The sequence below is a fragment of the Stenella coeruleoalba genome, assembly GCF_951394435.1.
Source record: "Stenella coeruleoalba genome assembly, chromosome: 19".
In the NCBI taxonomy this organism is placed as follows: Eukaryota; Metazoa; Chordata; class Mammalia; order Artiodactyla; family Delphinidae; genus Stenella; species Stenella coeruleoalba.
This window is the reverse complement of record NC_137165.1, coordinates 46601028-46621051: the sequence shown is the minus strand read 5'-3', so window position 1 is coordinate 46621051 and position 20024 is coordinate 46601028. Positions and strand designations below refer to the sequence as shown.

Below are 20024 nucleotides of genomic sequence, written 5' to 3'. Positions count from 1 at the left end.
GCTTCACTCTCAGGCGCCCGCCACGCGCTCCGACCGTTTGGTAGGCACAGCCGGGCGGGCGCGCACGAAGACGCTCCTGGCCGGAGGATTTGCCTGATCTGCCTAGAAACTCGTGACGTCTACGCAGAAGCTTAGCGAGAGTTGGCTGAGACAGGCGGGGCGGGCCGGAAGCTAGGACGACAGGAGGGGGTAACGGGGAAGATGAGAGTAGGGAAGCCTGTATCCTGCTTGGCAGAGAGCACATATTTGACTCAAGGTAATGGCTACTACATAAAAAAAACCGTGAAAACAAAATGGAAATGGTGGTTGTAGCAAATAATGGCTCTGTAAGGAAAACAAGGGGTTGTCGGCACCCCCCTGCCTGTTCGTCTGGTGGTGCGTCCTGAACACGTGAGGCTCCCGCGCGGGAGTGGGCTGCGCGCGCAGCCTCCTTCTCGCCTTGGCCCTCCGAGCGGGCTCGTCTGTGGACTTCGGCTAGGCCCTCGCACAAAATCCTGCTGGGACTCCACCAGGCTCTTCCTGGGTGGGCTGGGAAAGGGGTTCGGAGGCACGCCTTGCCACTGTCTGAAAAGTCTTTCCGGCGCCTCGCCCCCTGTTTCTATACCCCGCTCTCCACATAGAAGTAACACGCTTGAGGGAACTAGCGGTTCGGGCCTCACTTCCTACCAAAGGTGCTTGCGCCCTTGCTCCCGCCCAGGGCTTATCAATAAGCTATAAAAATTAAGGTGAGCTTGTAAATCCTCTTTTGTTGCCTCTTTTCACCCCGGGTCCCTTTTCCTTAGCTTCCACGTCTGACGTCTCCCGAGGGTCGTGTCTCAGAAACCTTTCCCTGAGCGCAGATAGGGCCGTTCACATCGGCACCTTTTTGCGGCTTTGGATCTCCCGTAGTCGTTGGTCTGACCGTGAGGCATGGGCTGAGTTTCTTGGTGAAGTGAAATTTGAAGATTTGGGAGGTTTTTTTAGGAGGGCAGTTATTAGGTACATCCACTATCTCCTTTAATAGAACTCCTTTCCAGCGAGGAGGCAGTCCTTTTAACCCGATTTCGTGAGTGAGGAAACAGACTTGGAGAGGCCTCACTAATCCTTGTATGGGGGAGGCAGGCCGGGAAATTATTAATGTTGACAGTTTTGGTGACAAGTATAAGTCTTTTTTTTTTTTTTTAATTTATTTTTGGCTGCGTCTGGTCTTAGTTGCTGCCTGTGGGCTTTCTCTAGTTGCGGCTACCGGGGGCCACTCTTCGTTTCGGTGCGTGGGCTTCTCATTGCGGTGGCTTCTCTTCTTGCGGAACATGGGCTCTAGGCACGCGGGCTGAGCAGTTATGGCGCAGGGGCTTAGTTGCTCTGCGGTATGTGGGATCTTCCCGGATCAGGGCTGAAACCCATGTCTCCTGCATTGGCAGGCAGCTTCCTAACCACTGCACCACCAGGGAAGTCCTGACCAGTATAAGTCTTAAGAACCTTTTTTTCTTTTTTTCAGCTGCCTGTCTTGTGTCCTAGTACCACTGCCTCCTCTCCTTCCATACTGACAGTTTGAGGGAGAGTGTTGGATAGAATAGAAGCTTGGGGGCTAAACAAGCCAATGAATCCCTCGAAAATGTCCTACTAGCTTTAAGACTATGGGAAATTTACGTAACTTACAGTTTCCTTATCTGTCAACGGGAATGGCATTTAGTTTATTTATATGAAAGTGCCTACCATTGTTTTCTGACACTAAAAATAAGTGTGCAGTAAATGGGCATCTGTATTTTCCTCTTCCAATCTCAGAAGGGCCTTTTCTGACTACTCTCTAAAACTGCCAGGCTTTGTTTTTCTTTATAGCACTTATCACTACCTGACTTTAAGGTAAATATCCAGTGGTGTTCTGGAGCAACTCGAATGGGCAAGCCGTCCTCTTCCCAGCTCTGCATTTAATGATGTAGGTTGGTTACCTGAAGACCATGGTAGAGGTTTTAAAAAAAATTTAGCTGAAGTGTAGTTGATTTACAATGTTGTGTTAGTTTCTGGTATACAGCAAAGTGATTCAGTCATATATATATATATATATATATATATATATATATGTATATTCTTTTTCATGTTCTTTTCCATTATTGTTTACTACAGTGGTGGAAGTATTTATATCACTGAAATTGTCAGAGGTTACAAATCAGGGTTTGATTTTGTTTTTCTGAGAACTGGTTGGTAAATATTTACCGGTACACCACTGTATATTTCTGTTTGTTTATGTTTATTGTTTTCTCTCTAGAATCTAAGTGTCACGAGGGCATGATTTTCATGTGTCTTATTTATTGCTGTCACCTTAACACCTAGAACAATGGCTCATATAGTATGCACTCAATAAATATTTAGTAATTGAGTGAGCTGAGAGTCTGTGAAGAGTGGTGATTTCACACCTTAATTTTCTTTAGGGGAGGCATGGCATAACTCCCTCAGAGGACTCTTAGCTTTGTGACACCAACCTCCTTTGACTGCTTTTCATTTTCCTTCTGCTTCTCCATCCCTTGTCCCCAAAGTAGTGGTGAGGATGAGAATTTGGATCTGTCTAGAGAAGACATTACCACCACCCTCTTCCAGGCAACAAGCTTCCAGGCAACAAGCTCAACTCCACCCCTGAAAACCTCTATCAGTGGGAGAGAGTGAAGGAACTATGCTTGTCAGAGACATGCCCTCAACTTATCCCAGCCCCAGACAACTCAAAAGGCCAAAATGGAGATGACCCCTAATACCATTTTTCCAAAAAAATGTTTCTCATACCTCTTCATAAAGTTCCCAGCAATTACTATTTTATGGGCTAGTTTTAAAAGGTTTCAGAGATTTCTGGGAAGTTCTAATTGACAGGTTTTTATTTTATTTTATGGTAATATTTTCAGGAATATTTAATTCATCTGAAGTCAGAGTAATTTAAAGACTTTATGGAAATAGCGTATATATCAAAATTTATCAAACATGTAGTTGATTGTCAGTCATATTTCAATAAAGCTGTTTTTTAAGTCTTTATAGAAATATTTAATCATAGAAATATTCATATTTGATAATATTAAACATTCATATTTAATATTCATAATTTTTTTTCAGTATCAGTAACCAAATTTCAGTTTCATGATAGAATGTTACCATTTTCAGGAATTGTTTTGCCAATTTCTAACTTTGCATATCACTTTAGTATGTTACTTCTAGCAAAATGTATTTGTGATGTGGTTGCTTCTGTTGCTTTACCTGATTTTTAGCATGTTCTTTTTTTTTTTTTTTTTTTCTTTTTGGTCCTTTACAAATTCATGTTCCTGGTTAATGCATATCAAATCTGAGGCTAGTTCATAAGCTCTATCATAGTAACCCCTTTAAGCTGCCTTCCTTTCTCTTTTGTGGCTTTGAATGGTTTTGCTCATTTATGTTAACTCTTTCTGTAAAGTGCTACCAAATCAACATCCTAATCACTCCTTGTTAGAAATCAAAATTTCTGCACTTATACTTGGCAGGATTTTTTCAGCTGCTTATTTGTTTTTTCAGGTACCGTTGAATGTCATTTTCTATTTTGTCATATGCTTACATTTTTATTATCCTTTTTCCAGTTCCTCAATGGCATATCAACCTTAAATTTCATTTCTTCAATTAAAATTTTAACCTTCAAAATCTTTAAGGCTGTTAATATAATCCCATGTAATAAAAATAGCTATATCATGTAAAAATAGTTTTTTAAAAAAGTTCTGGTAATTTTATAAAATGGTCACTTAGTGAATGGAATTTTAGCAAATAAGCTTGCTCCAGCTGTCCCATTTCTTTATGTGAATGGTGCTTTCCTAGAGAAGTGGAGAAGGCATTCCTTCAAATGGATAATTGCTTTGGCCCAGGTGGTTCATGATTGTGGGACTGGCTTATAGAGGCAGCAGGTTTGAACCTGACAGAAGCCGGAAAAACCCCAGCTGGAGAGCTGTCCTCTTCTGAAGGTGCATCTCTCATTTGACTGCTTTTTTTACTTGGTTTCTTGGCTCCCCAAATCTGCTGCCTCTCTGATCCCTCAAGACTCTCTTTCTCCTTTACCTGCTCTTTATTCGTGGGGCTGGCAATGCCTAACTCAGGGCAACTTGTTTATAGAGGCTAAATGGCTAGTTAGGATCAGTATAGTCTTAACCAGAATCAGAAGGGCGTATAGATTATGGGTTAAACATCAGGAGTTAGTACTAAGGGAATCAACCTTGGCAGCCCATCAGAGTCAAGGTGAGGATAAGATCTGAGCTAGGGAGTAAACAAAGAAAAATCCAGGAATCCAGGTGGAAGGTCACAAGTCAGTATGTTCAAGAGAGTGAGAGTGTAAAGCTCAAGAAAGATTTGGGAGTCAAAGTTAACTACTATGATTAAACTGGTTTTAACCTTTTGCCCTGATGGGTTGACTCCTGATTGGGACCAACTTGGAACAGAGTTCTAGGGTGAGGAAGCAGAGGTAACTTTTATCAGAGTTATTTCCTGTGCAGGCATTTTTTTGTGCACTGTCCTGGAGTTCACACTGCAGGGGTGCGTGGTTGGAGAGCCCCAAACAAAAGCCGCAGCACAATATGATGAGTACTCTTACACAGATTTAGATTGAGTGCTATGGAAAACAGAAAAGAGAACAACAAATTGACAATGGCAGTTGGAGGGTGGGGATAGGAAATCACGGAAAATTCCAGAGGCAGTGGCATTTGAGTTGGCCTTGAAGAATAAACAGACTTTTGCATAGCAGAGAACTGGGGAAGAACACTTACTCATTTAATAAATATGTATTGAGTACTTAACTTTGTGCCAGGTATAGTTCCAGGCAGTGGGGACACAGCAGCGAACAAAGTCCCAGCCTTAAAGGAGCTTACATTCTAGTAACATCATAGGCAGAAGAACCACAGCATGAAAGGTATGTTCAGGGAAGGGCAAGTTCAGTGCGGCTTGATAGTAGAATACATGGGATGGTGGTGGAAAATAAAGCTAGAGAGGTAGGAGGAGGACAGAGACTAAAGAGCCAATTATGCCATGTTTAGATATAGACTCTTCTGGAAGCCATTGGCTTTTAACATTTTAGAAACCCTTTAGGAACCCTTTCTGCCAAAGAAATCATGCAAGGTCACTCAACATAAAAAGCAAAAAACAGTAGCGCTCCTTGTCTGAAGCAGGGATATGGAAGGTGGGGTGCGGGGAGGTCAAGCAAGGGAGGAACTCCTAGTTCTGCCCTCTCACCTCATTCTCAGCTCTCCACAAGAGCTCTGAGAAACCCGAAGGACCACAGTGGGTTTAAAGCCCACTAGTGAAGATGATGGAGGGCACACGAATATGAGAAAATGGAGAGATGTGATCAGATTTGCTATCTTGAGATAAAATTGGCAGGGGGAATGGGGTAGAATGGCCTATTAGCAGAGAAACCATGGCAGAGGGAGGTTATGGAAGAGGTGCTGAGGTGCTGACCTAAGATGGGTAGGATGGATCCAAGAGAGATTTAGGAGGTAAAACCAATAGAACTTGGTGACTAAGACTGAGCAGGAGTAAGAGGGAAGAGGAGAAGATGATTTCGAGAACGAAGGTCCTTAAGGCTTCCTCTATTCTCTTTGCTTTTGGTTGCAGGCACCCTGGGCATCTGTTTGGGTCACTCCACCTTCTTTGGCTCTCAGCTGCCTATAAGACCAGTTTGAATGTCTCAGCAAGGCAGCGTTGGCCCTTCGCCATGTTTTCATGCCCTTAATCAAGATAGATACAGGGGAGGAGACTGAGAGGGAGGACAATGAGATACTGATTTTGGACAGATGGGTTTAAAAGACCTAGGGAGCATCTAGCAGGGAGTTGGAGATATGGATCTGAAGGTCAGGAGAGAGGTGGGAGTTGGAGTTAGAGATTTAGGGTCATCAGAAAATAGACAGTAATTGAAGGGATGGGAGTAGATGAGTATGTCTGGGTAGGTCATGTATAAAAGAGCTAAAGATAGAATGTCAGAGGACAAGCACATTTAGGGACCAGAAGAAGAGTGAGGATAAGTCAGAGATCCCAGGGGAGACCCTTATCTTTCCTCTGTTTTAGTGGTCTGTTTTTCCATTCTACCAGCAGCTCTGGGGCCAAATTCCAGAGCTAGGAGGTCACCTCTGGGAGGGTCTGAGAAGTGACCAGGAAGAGGACTCTGAGACCACAATGCCACATAGGTCTCTGAATGCACCATAACCCTCTACCTTGCATGGGGAGAGAACAAATGGTAGAATCAAGCCCCAGACCTTGGCTCCAGAGAGTACAGGAGTGTCACCTGGGCTGTAGGCCTAAAGCCCACTTCTTGAATCCTGGTATCTGCTCCCACTATTGGAAGTCTGTGCTTCAGGAGTTTTACCTGCTAGACTGTGTTGACTGTGAAAATATGTGTATTGAGAACCATGACCTCAATTGGGCACACAGAAGAGGAGCTTTCTGACTTACACTTGATAATCCAGCAAAATTGATTCTGATTCTCTTCACCCTGTACTGCTTCATGCCCTTGAGTCTTACACTGTTTTCTTTACCTAACTCATTCATAACCTCTTTTGCATAACCTCCTCCAAGAAGTCTTTACTAATCCCTTTCCCCCACTAAAGGCCTCTTCTGTTTTCCCAGGGTACCTTATGAATACCTTTATCTTAGCAGTTGTCACATGGAGAAATGATCTATTTATGCATTTATTTTCTTTGCTAGAATATGTCAGGGACTGGCACATGGAAGGTGTTCAATAAAGGCTTCTCAAATGGCAAATACAGCATCTGCTGCTTTACTATGCAGCCCTTTTGCTGCTGTGACTGGGCAGTGCCCCAGGCCTGCCTTCCCACCACATCCACATGGGAGATGGATGCGTCAGCTGCCTGGACGCTCCAGCGGGGACAGACTCCTCGTACAGCCCCAGAATGCTGCCATCATGATAAATTTTTCCCGCCATGACCTGACTACCACATTGTTTCTCCTGTAATTCCAACCTCCTGAGGGCCACCACACTGAGGAGTGATCCTTTGGCTGCTTGCTCTAGGGCTATCTTGCTCCAAGGGCCTTTCTCTTGTGAACTCTTTTGGGGCTATTTTGCCCACCAGACAGCTGGGCAAGGAACATTAGAGCGCATGCTGGGGATTATCCCTTTGGCTCTGGTTGTATTAAATACTTTACTATTAAACACTTTATTACATTAAATACTTCAGTTTCATTCAGTCTCTGGGCATCTGTAGATACAACAGGGTCCAGAGGTTATTGGAAAGTCCCTCTTCTGAGACCATAGAAGGTCTCAGAATGAAATTCTGAAAAGTGGTCACTGAGCAGAATAAGTATCAAGGGAAGAAGGGAGGAAGAGAAAAAGGCATTACAAGTTGAAATAACAAAGGCATGGGAATGCTGCCTCCATGACTGCAAGTCATGTAATTGGCTGTACCATTAGGTCCTACGAGGGTGGCAGTGGAAATGGCCTCCCCTCCCCACATCTCTATCGTTTCTTCAGTGTTAACTTAGTGCTCTCTTTTCACAAGGTTCTGAATTGTCTCAAAGTGAGAGATCCATTTGTCTACTGGGTGACCACCAATCGTATCTCCTTCTTCAAATCAGAGTGCTCCAGGAAACATTTTCTGATTAATCAGGCCCTACCAATCAACCTCCCTCTGAGTCCCTGTGGCACTTGCTTTTCAGTTTGAACAGTTTCTTTGCAAGTAATAACAGACCAGAGGTAAGAGAGAAATAACAGTTACCAACAAGAAGTCATATATAGTGGGTAAGTGCCTGGATTGTGGATTCTCAAGCCAGATCAGAACCAGGTTTGAATCCCAGCACCATCATAGTAAGAGCAGGCAAGTAACTGAATCTCTCTGCCTTGATTTCTAAAATAGAGGTAAAAGTAGTATTTACCTTATATGCATTGTGAGGATTAAATGAGATAATATGTGTAGTAAATGCTTAATAAATGTTAGCTCTTCTCTGCCTGCTGTCTAGGAAATCTTCTTTAACCTCTACCATGTCTTAGGTATCTGTTTTCCCCCTAACACCTTGAGGATATTATTTCATTGCAATTAGCTCATTGCTGACATTGTTTATCATTTTATCTCACTACACTTAAAGATCATTCATTTGTTTACACATACAAGGAAGGTTGTGTCAGAATTACCTGGGAGGTCTTTTTTTAAATGCAACACTGGGAGCCAATGGTTTGTGTGTGTGTGTGTGTGTGTGTGTGTGTGTGTGTGTGTGTGTATGTAGGGGGGTGGTTTGGCAGGGTTATTTTGGAATAGCTCCCCAGGAGATTCACACTTACTACTTCCTCTGGAACTACTGTTGCTCTAGCAGCTTGAAAGTCCTGAAATGGACATTAACTGCATTGTCAAGAATTCTTTACCCACTTTGCAGTGGTGGGGAGGGGCCTTGATTCAATGACTGGAACAATTCCAGTGGTCTGTTTTCAGACTGGCAGTTAACCCACTTTTAGGGAGAAAGAGGAGAGGGATCTCTGAGAAGACCAAGAGGCAGGAAAGCAGCAGCAGCAGCAATAGCAGGGTTTATCACTGGAGGATAAAGATACCAGGAAGTACAGATGAGCAGAACTAACTAAAAAGGGTTGCACTGTAAACAGGATCTGGGGTGCTATGGTGCAAGACTTGGTTGGGGATGAAAACATACAGCAGAGAATCTGTATAATGAAGAAGTCGATCTTGGATAGTCAAAAGTGTAGTCTGAGTAACAAGAGCATTGCTTGGGAGCTCGTTAGGAATGCAGAATCTTGATCCCTACCGCAGAACTCAGGCCTACTGGATCATAATCTGCATTTTAAACAAAAGCCCCAGGTGTTTCTTATGCTCCTTAGAGTTGAAGAAGCACTGGTCTGTATCATGGGGAGAAAAATCACAGAACACCTGGCACAGCTAAAGCACTTTATTCTGAGTACCTCTGACACAGGGCTGATTTCTGAAAAGGTACTGAATTTTTGAAAAGTGCTATAAATCCTGGAGAAGGATATTTAACTCAGGGAGGCTTCTCATAATGCAAAATTCCTTTGCCTAGAAACATTTCCTGTGGAGTAAAGTACTAGGCTTCCTTAAAGTGAGGCAGAGGCACATTCAAAATATGCGATAAGAACTCGGCGCTTGGCCAATTCAGCCCTTCACACAGCTGGATCCGGTCTGGGGCAGCCAAGTCCCTTGGCAGCTCTGCGCCACCAGGATGGGCTTTTTTTTTTTTTTTTTTTTTGGCTGTGTTGGGTCTTCGTTGCTGCGCGCAGGCTTTCTCTAATTGCAGCGAGCAGGGGCAGTTCTTTGTTGCGATGCACGGGCTTCTCATTGCAGTGGCTTCTCTTGTTGCGGAGCATGGGCTCTAGGTGCACAGGCTTCAGTAGTTGTGGCACACGGGCTCAGCAGTTGTGGTGCGAGGGCTCTACAGCGCAGGCTCAGTAGTTGTGGTGCACGGGCTTAGTTGCTCCGCGGCATTTGGGATCTTCCCGGACCAGGGCTCGAACCCGTGTCCCCTGCATTGGCGGGCAGATTCTTAATCACTGCGCCCCCAGGGAAGTCCCCAGGATGGGCTTTTAAAGAAAGTCAAGTTGGCAGCTGTTCTGCTGGATAGGGCAGCTGTAAGTTGTCTTTAATGCTGAAAACGTAGAAAGGATGTCTGATAGAAGTATTTTCAGGGAGCGTGGCCGTGTACCCCAGTGAGTCGGCTGCACGAAGGAGAAAGCAGCAACTACTCTTTCACTGTAGAAGCCCTCCTGACCTTTGACCTCTGACCCCGACCCGCTTTTCCGTGCGCAGCTTCCGCCCCCGCCCCTCCGATGGAGGGCCGGCCCAAGGGGTGTGGGCGGGGCTCCTGGGGGGCCGGCGGTTAGGGGTGGTGCCTGTTGGGGGCGGGTCTCGCGAGGGGCGGGATTTGAGGAGGCATCCTCGCACTGGGCGGCTGGGTATAGGCGGGGCTTAGTGCTGGGCTGGATTAGGCGGGGCAGAGGGTTAGTTGCCGCCTCTGCGTAACTGGACACTGGCGGCCAAACCTCCGGAGGCCGGGGGAGGAAAGCGGGCCCGTAGCACATCCCGGATCCGGAATTTCCCGGGCAGGACCGGAATCAGGATCGGCCCTGCCCCAAACTGGGTTTGTGAGGAACTCGCGAACTTGGATTAGGAAATCCCGGAATCCGGATCAACAAACCCTAGAACCCGGAATTTAGAGCGGAAAGTCCCGGAGCGCGGAGCGCGGAGCGAACTCAGCACGAAGCCCGGAGTCCGGATCGAGACACCGCCGGACGGGACGGAGCGATGTCGGGCCGTGGCGCGGGCGGGTTCCCGCTGCCCCCGCTGAGCCCTGGCGGCGGCGCCGTTGCCGCGGCCCTGGGAGCTCCGCCTCCGCCAGCAGGACCCGGCATGCTGCCCGGACCGGTGCTCAGGGGGCCCGGGCCGGCTGGAGGCGTGGGGGGCCCTGGGGCCGCCGCCTTCCGCCCCATGGGCCCCGCGGGCCCTGCGGCGCAGTTCCAGGTGAGGAGGGCGGATGGGCGGGTGGCGCCGCTAGCACGCCCGGGGCAGGGGGCGAAGGGGGCCTCGAGTGAGGGCCCTGGGGCAGCCTCCTGGATAGATGGTACAGGGGCTCTGCATGCGGATTTCACGGGGCACGGTGGGGGGCAAGGCCAGGGACCCTCGGGCTCGGCTAGGTGGTGGTGGAGTTGGGGGAGAAGGTAAGAGCTACTCTGGGGTGTAGGGTTTGAAGCAGTTAGGAGGGTCGGGGTTCTTCCTTAGAACAGGGATTCTGAGCAACTGAGAGATGGAGGCGTTGTTGGAGCTAGTGAGTTGTGGGCGGGTGGGATGAGAAGTGTAGTGTAGATTATCGGGTAAGGGGTCCTGGGAAGTGATGAGAAAGTTTTGGAAAAGGACCCTCACTGAGAAAGCAGGTTACCCTGCATTGGTCTTGGTCCTACTCCAAGTCTGCTCTGTTTTTTTTTCTACTTGGGAACTGGCAGAGCTCTAGCGTGTCTGAGATGGCTCCCAGCTGCTAAGGAGGAGGAAGAAGGGCCTGGCTTCCCACGGCCACCGGAGGCAGAAGATAAGGGATTCCAGCCTGTGCAGGGGTAGTCTACTCCTGGGTCAGGCCAAGGGGCCTTCACACAGGGATGACTCTGGGTTAGACCAGAGAGGGTGGTGGACAAGCCTGAGGAAGGAGGAAAGCCCAGCCCATTCTGGACAGACTTTATTTATGGCTTTCTGCCTGGTGTCATAGTGTCCAGGAGTTGATCAGTCTGGAGGAGCAGAGAGTCTCCACTGAGCACCGCTGGTCTGCGGCTGGAGGAGCCTGCAGAGAGTTGCTTCAAAGGGTTCTGTCTTTTTTGGCTTTGCAGAGGGGCTTCTCGGGTTGCAGCTTCAAAGGCCATTGAGAGGCAGAGACTCTTTCTTAGGGTCAGTGTGTGAGGAACTCAGCCTGACACTGGGGGGGCGGGGCTTATCAGTCCCCAAGTTCATTGTTTCTGGTCGCCCCCAGAATGCTTGGGAATTGCGCCCATCCTTTTTCCCGCCACCCTCTCCACTTTTTTTTTTTTTTTTTGGCTGCGTTGCGTCTTCATTGCTGTTTGCAGGCTTTCTCTAGTTGTGGCGAGCGGGGTCTACTCTTCGTTGCGGTGCGCGGGCTTCTCACTGCGTTGGCTTCTCTTGTTGCGGAGCATGGGCTCTAGTGCAGGCTTCAGTAGTTGTGGCACGCGGGCTCAGTAGTTGTGGTGCACGGACTTAGTTGCTCCGCGGCATGTGGGATCCTCCCGGACCAGGGCTTGAACCCGTGTCCCTTGCATTGGCAGGCGGATTCCCAACCACTGCGCCACCAGGGAAGTCCCCCCCCCCCATTTTTAATTAGTCTTTAGGTTCTAACAATGCCATATCCCAATCCATGTGCCCCAGCATTTGACACTGGCTTCTTGCTAATCTCTCAGGGCAGCTGGCAGATTTTCATGTCTCCTCTACCTCACTTGCCCAGGTAGAGGTCCCCCAAATGGATCCTCATAGAGTAGGGTACACATATCCCCCCAGGAGCCCTGGGCCCTCACTTTGTAAAGAGATGCTTCATTTGGGGGCAGTGATTTTTCCCTCTTACCCCTCATTCTCCGTCCTCCCTGTAAAGAAAACTAAGGTCTGAGTATTGACAGGGACAGATCTGGTCCCAAAGGCTCCAGCTGGGATTCATCTTTCCCATCTTGCCCTCCCCCTTGGGGATTCATGGACCAGGGTGTCACTGAGGGATCCCTGCATCTGTCATTCTGGCTCTTGGGCGAGTTAGCTGAGGAGCCTCCCTGTGGGCCATTGGCCTGGGAAGGATCTAAGGATCTGATAGGAGCCTCTCTAGTTTCCTCAGCTTGCAGACCATGGGAAATGTGGCCTGGGGAAAGCCCCTGAGAGGATGGATTCCACTGTGATTTGTAGGGAGTGGCCTTGGGCCGGTGGCAAGGCTGAGCTGGCTGGCTGGGTAGCCCAGGCTTCTAGGAGTGGGGACCTTGGGGAAGGCACTGAGCCTCTGCTTGCCATCCAGCTGCTCAGGGTCTCCTCCTCCTCTCCCCAGGGCCAGGGTTGGGGGGGCCGGCAGTAGAGGTAGGTGCCGGGGGCGGGGGCGGTTCACTTTGGCTGAGTTTGAGGAGGATCCTGCTTGGCCTCTTTCCAAGTCCAGTTATGTGACTTCCGGGAGAAGGGATCTGAGACCTGAGGAGCGGGGGTGCCTCTCTATTGCGGTGCCTGCAGTGAGCTGGAGCTGGTGCCTGCAGTGAGCTCTCAGGCTCAAGTGGGGCGAATAGGGGAGCCTATTGATACAAGGGAAGTGACAACCCACCTTCTTACAGTGTCACAGTCTACCAAGGAGCTTAAAGAAAACAAAAAATGAAAAAAAAAAAAACCCCAAAAAACACAGAGTGCTGGGTTCACGCCGGAGAGTTCAGGATATTTTCCATGTATGCAGGGGTATACGCTCTTCTCCTCCGTCCTTAGGCCCAGCCACCAGGAGCCCCAGGGCCCCAGGCGCTGAGCCGGGCGAGCGTGCTCTCTGGAGGCGCAGCATCAGGCCTGGCCTCCCGCCCCTGCTGTCCCCGGTGGTGGAGCCAGAGTCCAGCTGAGGACGTGGGCTGCTGCCGGGCTGAGGGAGAGGAGGTTACTGCCCGCTCCTGAGGCTCAGGGCACTGAGCCAGGCCTCCCTAGCTAGCCCTGCTGCAGAAAGGGGCTCAGGGAGCCCAAGCGTTCGGGGCTCTGTTCTTTTCTTTAACTCTTGGGTTGTTTTTTTAGAAGAGAAGGAGTTACTGGTGCTTCAGAGCCCAGGTGTGGAGCTTGGCCAGGCCGAGCTGGGACTTCATGAACTGTAAGCAGCCTTTCCCTGGGCCCCTTCCCCCTCGGGAGAAGCCTGGGGCCCTGGGCGAGCTGGGGGCTCTCACCCGGGAAGAGTGTGGAGCAGCGTCTGGGAGGGGCCTCTTCCAGGCCCTGCCTGTGCCGCCTGGTCTGGGGACTTCCTGTTCCGGGAGCACCTGCCTCAGCGGGTTGGGTGTTGCTCAGGAGGTTTTGTGGGCGCCCTAGTGAAGAGGCCCCGGCTCCCACTCTGCAGGCCCCCGCCTCACTTCTTCCTCCCCTTCAGCTCGGGCACTGGTGGGAAAAACTCGAATCTAGGGTGCGTGGGGCTGGGCTCTCAGCTGTGGCCACCCTGAGTTTTTTCTGTCATCTCTAGCTGTGGCTCATTAAGGCAGAGAAGCAGGCTGACTGCCTCTCAACAGCTCCGATGACTCCCTTCCTGATGAGGAGAGACTTGTGGCAGGACTCCAGAGGTCCCAGACAGAGCCCCCCACATTGAACTCCATCCTCCCAAATGCTTCCTTCATGCCTCACTCCTTTCTCCTCCCACCCCCCCCCACTCTGGGTCATGTTTCTGTCCGTCTCTGCATCTGGTCAAGAATCTGACCCTCCTTGGAGAGAACAGGGGTTGAGTGCTGGCTGAAGAGGTGGAGCAGGAATCTCCCGGTGCTGGGGGGGGCGGGGGTCCTTTGATTTGGTGCGAGTCCCCACCCAGCCTGGCTTGGTTGGCTGGTCCTAGCGGTTGCATAATCTGGGCCTTGGGGCCAGCCCTGTGAAGCTGCCAGGGACAGTGTGTACGAGGCAGAGCTGCCAAACAGGCCTTGCAGGCAGCAGCCTCTGGGAAGGGGCGGGGGTTACTCCCCGAGGGGCTCCACAGAGATGCTGGGGAGCCTGACCTCGGTGGGAAATCCTTCTGCAGGCTTCTAAGGAAGCCACCTCTCATTCAGATTCCTCTGCTGATCCTAAGACTTCGATCCTTGCGTCCCCTGATAATCTTACCTCCCTCTCCAGCTTGGGATTGCCAAGCCAGCCCTAGCCTCCAGGCGGTGGGTGCGTGGACCACGCGCAGAGGCCAGGTGCCAGCTGCTCTCTCTCCCGCAGGAGCCACGGCTTCCCCTTCAGGGTCTTCTGGCGTAGGGGCTGGGGGCTGGGCAGTGGGGAGGTGAGAGAAGGGTCCAGTTGTGGGTGGTGAGTAGGGGCCATATGGCGGCCAGATGGTCTCTACTCCGCCTGAGGCCCCCCACTGGCTGGGACAGGCTCCACGCCATCCCGCTGCGGCTTGCTCACCTGGGCTTCCACTGCCTGATGGGCTCGCCAGCCTGTTGGACTGCCTTTCTCCTCTTAGTCACACCACCAGGCTGGCGACAGGATGGGTGTTGCGGCTGTGACCGTCAGCCTGCTCCCCTCACACTGCACCCAGCCACCTGGCCACGATACTGCCCCCAGGCTTCTCCCTCAAGTTGGGGGAAGGAGCGGATGGGAGTGCTTGGTGGGACCATCTGAGAGCCTCAGGAGTGCCTTGAAGCTGGCTGGTCCCAGGGAGCAGGGGCATAGTGTGCTAGGGCCGGAAGGTGGCTGGAAGTGGCGATGGGCCCTGAAGAACTCCCCCAGGCCCTTCTTCTCTCTGCAGGCAGGATTCTCCTCCCACCCCTGGGCTCTGCAGGCCTCATTCGCTGGCACGGCTGCCAGGGCGGTTGAAGGGGGCGGGGCAGGTGTGGTTTACACTTCTGCTCTCAGGCGCCTGCTCCCCTTTGTTCTTGGCACTCCTGCCCGGGCTCCGCGGGCTCTGCCGTGTGCTGCTCAGGGCTGGACCTGGCTGAGCAGAGGGATGGAGGGAATGGGTTATGGGCCCCATAGGGCCCCACCGCTGACCTGTGCATCTCCGTTGGCTCACTTCCCCCAGAGGCCTGGCATGTCACCAGGGAGCCGGATGCCCATGGCTGGCTTGCAGGTGGGACCCCCTGCCGGCTCCCCATTTGGCTCAGCTGCTCCACTTCGACCTGGCATGCCACCCACCATGATGGACCCATTCCGAAAACGCCTGCTTGTGCCCCAGGCTCAGCCCCCGATGCCTGCCCAGCGCCGGGGGTAAGACCATCCTGTTTCTCCCACCCCATCTAGTGCAGCTCTAGTGGTAACAGATGGTTTCCTTCTGTCCTAAGAGCTTCGATGATTGAGGAAGACTCCCAGGTCTCCTGGGGGAAGGTCCTGGGGACTGGAGAGGTAGATGGCGAGTGGGGGAGGTACGTTGGACCATTGACCTCTTAAGTGGGTTTCTGTCCTCCCAGGTTAAAGAGGAGGAAGATGGCAGATAAAGTTCTACCTCAGCGAGTGAGTATGTTGGGAGGGGGCCTAGGAGGCTCACCCAAGGGCTGGTTGGCTGAGGGTGGAGTGAGTCTCCCCTAACCCTGGGGTGAGGGAGAAATGGAGGAAGGAACCAGAGCTGCAGCTGAAACAAGCTGATGAACCCCTTCTCCCTTCCTCCAGATTCGGGAGCTTGTCCCAGAGTCTCAGGCGTACATGGATCTCTTGGCTTTTGAGCGGAAGCTGGACCAGACCATTGCTCGAAAGCGGATGGAGATCCAGGAGGCCATCAAAAAGCCTCTGACGGTGTGTGCAGCCCCAGCTACTTCTGGGCCTTGCCAGGCTTCTCTGCCTCTCCCTGGCCTTGTTTTCCAGGGGCCAAGCGAGGGTCTGTGATGGGCTAGAGCAGGATTTTTCACATTGTAGGATACAGCCCATTGAGCATGAACTCAATTTAGTGTGGTGGGGCCAGCATGTTCTCAATGAAATATAACATAGTAGAAATTATAATAATTCTTCACAGTAGTAAAGGACTTAACGACATTTTTATTTCATGTATTTATGTGTGTAGATCCTGGATCATGATTTAAAATGTAAATATTGTAGATCGTGGTCAGAAGTTTGAAAGGCAAAACTACAGGGTAGATGAGGATAGTTCCTGTCTTCTTCCCCATCCCTAGAGAAGCTTTATCTAGAACAGCCTCTTAAATGGTGAAGGCTTTCCAGGAGATGATATTCTGGGACCATCATGGGTGTTTGAGTTTCATTTAAAATAGGAGCCAGAGGCTTCTGGTTTGCCTGATAGCACCCCCTGTGTACCTCTGTCACACCACTGATCCCCCTGTGTTGGAACTGTTGGTAGTGCATCTGTCTCCCCTATGAAATTGTGAGTCCTTTGAAGGCCAGGACTGAAATTTCCTCTCCTGATTCCCAGTGCCTAACCAGGGGCCTGGCCCACAGTCACTGCTCTGTATTGATGTTGAATGAGTTCAGACGGGAAGATTGGGTAGCAGTGTTTTCCAACACACTGGTCCCCCTCTAGCTAACCGGTCGTCTTTCTCTCTTTAGCAAAAACGAAAGCTGCGGATCTATATTTCTAATACGTTCAGTCCCAGCAAGGCAGAAGGTGATAGCGCAGGAAACGCAGGGACCCCTGGGGGAAACCCCGCAGGGGACAAGGTGGCTTCCTGGGAACTCCGAGTAGAGGGAAAACTGCTGGATGATGTGAGTTGGGGAAGGAGGTGTCTGGAAGGGAGGTGGCCTGTGTGGGCCAGACAGTTGGGCACTTCCGGGGACGTCCTGCTTGAGGGAGAGGGCACTGCTCACAGTTCATGCTTTGCACAGCTCTGAGCCAGTACGAGGTGGGAGATTTGTATGGTTATTACAACAGTTTTCCTGCAGATGGCAGTAAAGTGTCCTGAGGAAGGGGTGCCCCTTTCTAATTGGCTGACAGTGGGGCTGCATAGAGCCCCTTCCCTGTCTCAAGTCTCTCACTTTTCCCGGCTTCCTTCAGGGCCCAAGAATCTTCAGTACCCTGAGCTTCAGGGCTGAAACAATATTCCTCTGTTTGGGGCTTAGTATAGCTTAGGCTTGAGCGCTCATCAGCACCCCTATCTCACACCCCTTTGCATCCCCAGCCTAGTAAACAGAAGAGGAAGTTTTCTTCATTCTTCAAGAGCCTCGTCATTGAGCTGGACAAGGAACTGTACGGGCCTGACAACCACCTGGTGGAGGTGAGAGTGGGCCTAGGGTTCAGGAACACAGGGTGACATGCCAGGTGGCCAGAGAAATGGCCTTAGTCCCCTTGCAGGGCCAGGTTGTGTATGTTCATGCCCACCCCCTTGGTGATGAGCTCTGCTCCCCTCCCCCCTGCCAGTGGCACCGGATGCCCACCACCCAGGAGACAGATGGCTTCCAGGTGAAACGGCCCGGAGACCTCAACGTCAAGTGCACCCTCCTGCTCATGCTGGATCATCAGGTGACAAGTGCCCTGGGGCCATGTTTGGGGTCACAGGGACTCTCCTCTGGGGCATTGGGGCAGGTCCCTATTGTAAAGCCTGTCCCTGTCCTATTCTTTTTTTTTCACAAGAACCCCTTCTCTGACTCCCCTCTGTCCATCCCAGCCTCCCCAGTACAAGTTGGACCCCCGACTGGCGAGGCTGCTGGGGGTGCACACACAGACGAGGGCTGCCATCATGCAGGCCCTGTGGCTCTACATCAAACACAACCAGCTGCAGGACGGCCACGAGCGGGAGTACATCAACTGCAACCGGTACTTCCGCCAGGTTAGCTGGACGCCGTCCCCCCTCTAGTCTCGCAGCCTCTGTCTTGCCTGCGGCTCCAGAGCCCCACTGGGCTAGTTCTCAACCACGTTCTTCACACTGCCCCTGGGATGGTCCACTTCGCCGTGTGCCCACAAAGGCATCACCAACCCTCTGGTGCTCTCTCTAGATCTTCAGTTGTGGCCGACTCCGTTTCTCTGAGATTCCCATGAAGCTAGCCGGGTTGCTGCAGCATCCAGACCCCATTGTCATCAACCATGTCATTAGGTAAATGGGAAGAGGGGGAGGAAGGCTCCTCTAAGAGCAGTTTACCTTTGGCTTGAATTAAAGCCAGAGAAAAGCAGCAGGTTTGGTTTCCTGCTCCCCGAGCGTGTGCAGTTTGGCCCAGGTGGGTGGGGTGGAGCTGTGTGCTCACGCTTTCCCTCCCCTGTGTTGTGTGTAGCGTGGACCCTAACGACCAGAAGAAGACAGCCTGTTACGACATTGATGTGGAGGTGGATGACCCGCTTAAGGCCCAGATGAGCAATTTTCTGGCCTCCACCACCAATCAGCAGGAGATCGCCTCTCTTGATGTCAAGGTGGGCCCCTACCCTCACAGCCTCCTCTGGGGCCCACAGTGAGGCCAGTTAGGCTCTCAGGCATTTCCATACATGTGGCACCTTGGGATGGGATCCGAGTCCTCTGGGGTTAGGGCTGGAAACAGCCAGTCTGCCACATGTACCCCTTTTCCCAGATCCATGAGACCATTGAGTCCATCAACCAGCTGAAGACCCAGAGGGATTTCATGCTCAGTTTTAGCACTGACCCCCAGGACTTCATCCAGGAATGGCTCCGTTCCCAGCGCCGGGACCTCAAGGTGTGCTCCTCTTTCCTGAGGTTGATCCCATGTTAAGCTCTGGGTGGTTGTGCCCCCATCACTATTCTTCCGGTTCCAGGGGCAGATAGATCAGGGGTGGGAATCATGTTCAGCTTTCCTCCTGGCTCTTTGCAGATCATCACTGATGTGATTGGGAATCCTGAGGAGGAGAGACGAGCTGCTTTCTACCACCAGCCCTGGGCCCAGGAAGCAGTGGGGAGGCACATCTTTGCCAAGGTGAGGCGGCTGCGCCCCATCTGCCCGCCTGTGGTTGAGCGGGACTGCACACCAGAGGGGAGGGCGAGCCGCTCACAAGCGCGGGCGGTCAGACAGGCCTGAGCCACCCGTCTCTCCCTCCTCCAGGTACAGCAGCGAAGGCAGGAACTGGAACAGGTGCTGGGAATCCGCCTGACCTAACTGCTCAGGGATCCCTTCCTTTCTTCCCAGCCCTGGAGCCACCCCCTCCTCAGCCTGGAAGGGGACCGCCCTCTGGGGCACAGACATGTAGGATAAGGAGGGGGGAGGGGTGTCTCCTGTCACCCTCGGCTCCCCAGCTTTAGTTTCGTAAGTGTAGTGATAGGATTCCTTGTTGCTTGGTCCCAAAGCCTTATTACTTACACGTTGGCTTTAATTGGATTCACAGCAGAGGCCTCCTCTGCCCCCTGCAGGCAGGCCCAAGTAGGACCTGGAGGCTGTGCTTTGACATGGTAACCGAGACCTTTCAGAACCAAAGGCCCCTGGCTTTGCTTGTTTACAGACCCCGTTGGGGCGAGTGTCAGCGCTGGCTCTGGGGAGCTGGGCGAGGAAGAGGGGCACAGCTCACACTCTTCCTAGCCTTTCCAAACCAAAGTTCTTTGCCATTCCTACCAGCCCAGCCTTGCTGCTGGTTTTTTTTCCTTTCTTGGGTATTTGCACTATTCGTGGAGCAGGTTTTTCTATGCGGGAGCCACTTTTTTTTGTACAGGGGTAAGCTGGGGTTTTTCAGGGAGCCCTACTTGGTGTCTCCTTCCTTGTTTTCTTCTCTCAATCTATGCAAGCGGCTCTGGCCGCCATCATCTCCTGAGAGGCCAGAGGGCTGCCACCCCAGCTCTTGGGCCCGGGGGGTAACGCCTCCTAGAGGGAGGGCACACTAGTTCTCTGGCGTGGCCTGAGGCATGGGTGTGTGTGGGCAGGGGTAGGTACAGGGGAGAGATGGCGAGGACTATTGTCCTTTGGAGCTTGTTAAGGAGGGTGGGCCTAGGGCTTGGCAAGTGCCACTTCTGGCAGGTTTGGAAATTTCCAAATAAATCTTTGTTTATTGGT

The 20024-nt window shown here is 51.4% G+C and overlaps 1 protein-coding gene across 4 annotated transcripts; it reads left to right on the top strand.

The window, feature by feature from the left end:
* Positions 1-450: 450 nt before the first annotated feature.
* Positions 451-20023, top strand: SMARCD2 (SWI/SNF related BAF chromatin remodeling complex subunit D2). 4 transcript variants are annotated; one of them, XM_079905197.1, is made up of 14 exons: positions 10324-10454; positions 13224-13296; positions 15184-15368; positions 15569-15611; positions 15768-15890; positions 16653-16808; positions 17222-17317; positions 17461-17562; positions 17708-17869; positions 18036-18133; positions 18309-18444; positions 18600-18722; positions 18858-18959; positions 19086-20023. In XM_079905197.1, exons 3-14 carry the CDS (start codon positions 15193-15195, stop codon positions 19137-19139), a joined length of 1371 nt encoding a protein of 456 aa, XP_079761323.1. In that variant the 5' UTR covers positions 10324-10454; positions 13224-13296; positions 15184-15192; the 3' UTR covers positions 19140-20023. The 4 variants fall into 4 exon arrangements, with proteins under 4 accessions (XP_079761324.1, XP_079761322.1, XP_079761323.1 ...); XM_079905198.1 differs by lacking the exons at positions 10324-10454; positions 13224-13296 and adding an exon at positions 451-725; XM_079905196.1 differs by lacking the exon at positions 13224-13296 and having other exon boundaries at positions 9931-10454.
* The last annotated feature ends 1 nt before the right edge of the window (position 20024 follows it).

Bases quoted from the DNA above. Each gene is read 5' to 3' on its own strand.
- SMARCD2 (XM_079905195.1), top strand. From the start codon at position 14,650: ATGGGTGTTGCGGCTGTGACCGTCAGCCTGCTCCCCTCACACTGCACC. The intron at 18,445-18,599 runs GTGGGCCCCTAC...CCCTTTTCCCAG, and splicing joins TCGCCTCTCTTGATGTCAAG to ATCCATGAGACCATTGAGTC. The intron at 18,723-18,857 runs GTGTGCTCCTCT...GGCTCTTTGCAG, and splicing joins CCCAGCGCCGGGACCTCAAG to ATCATCACTGATGTGATTGG.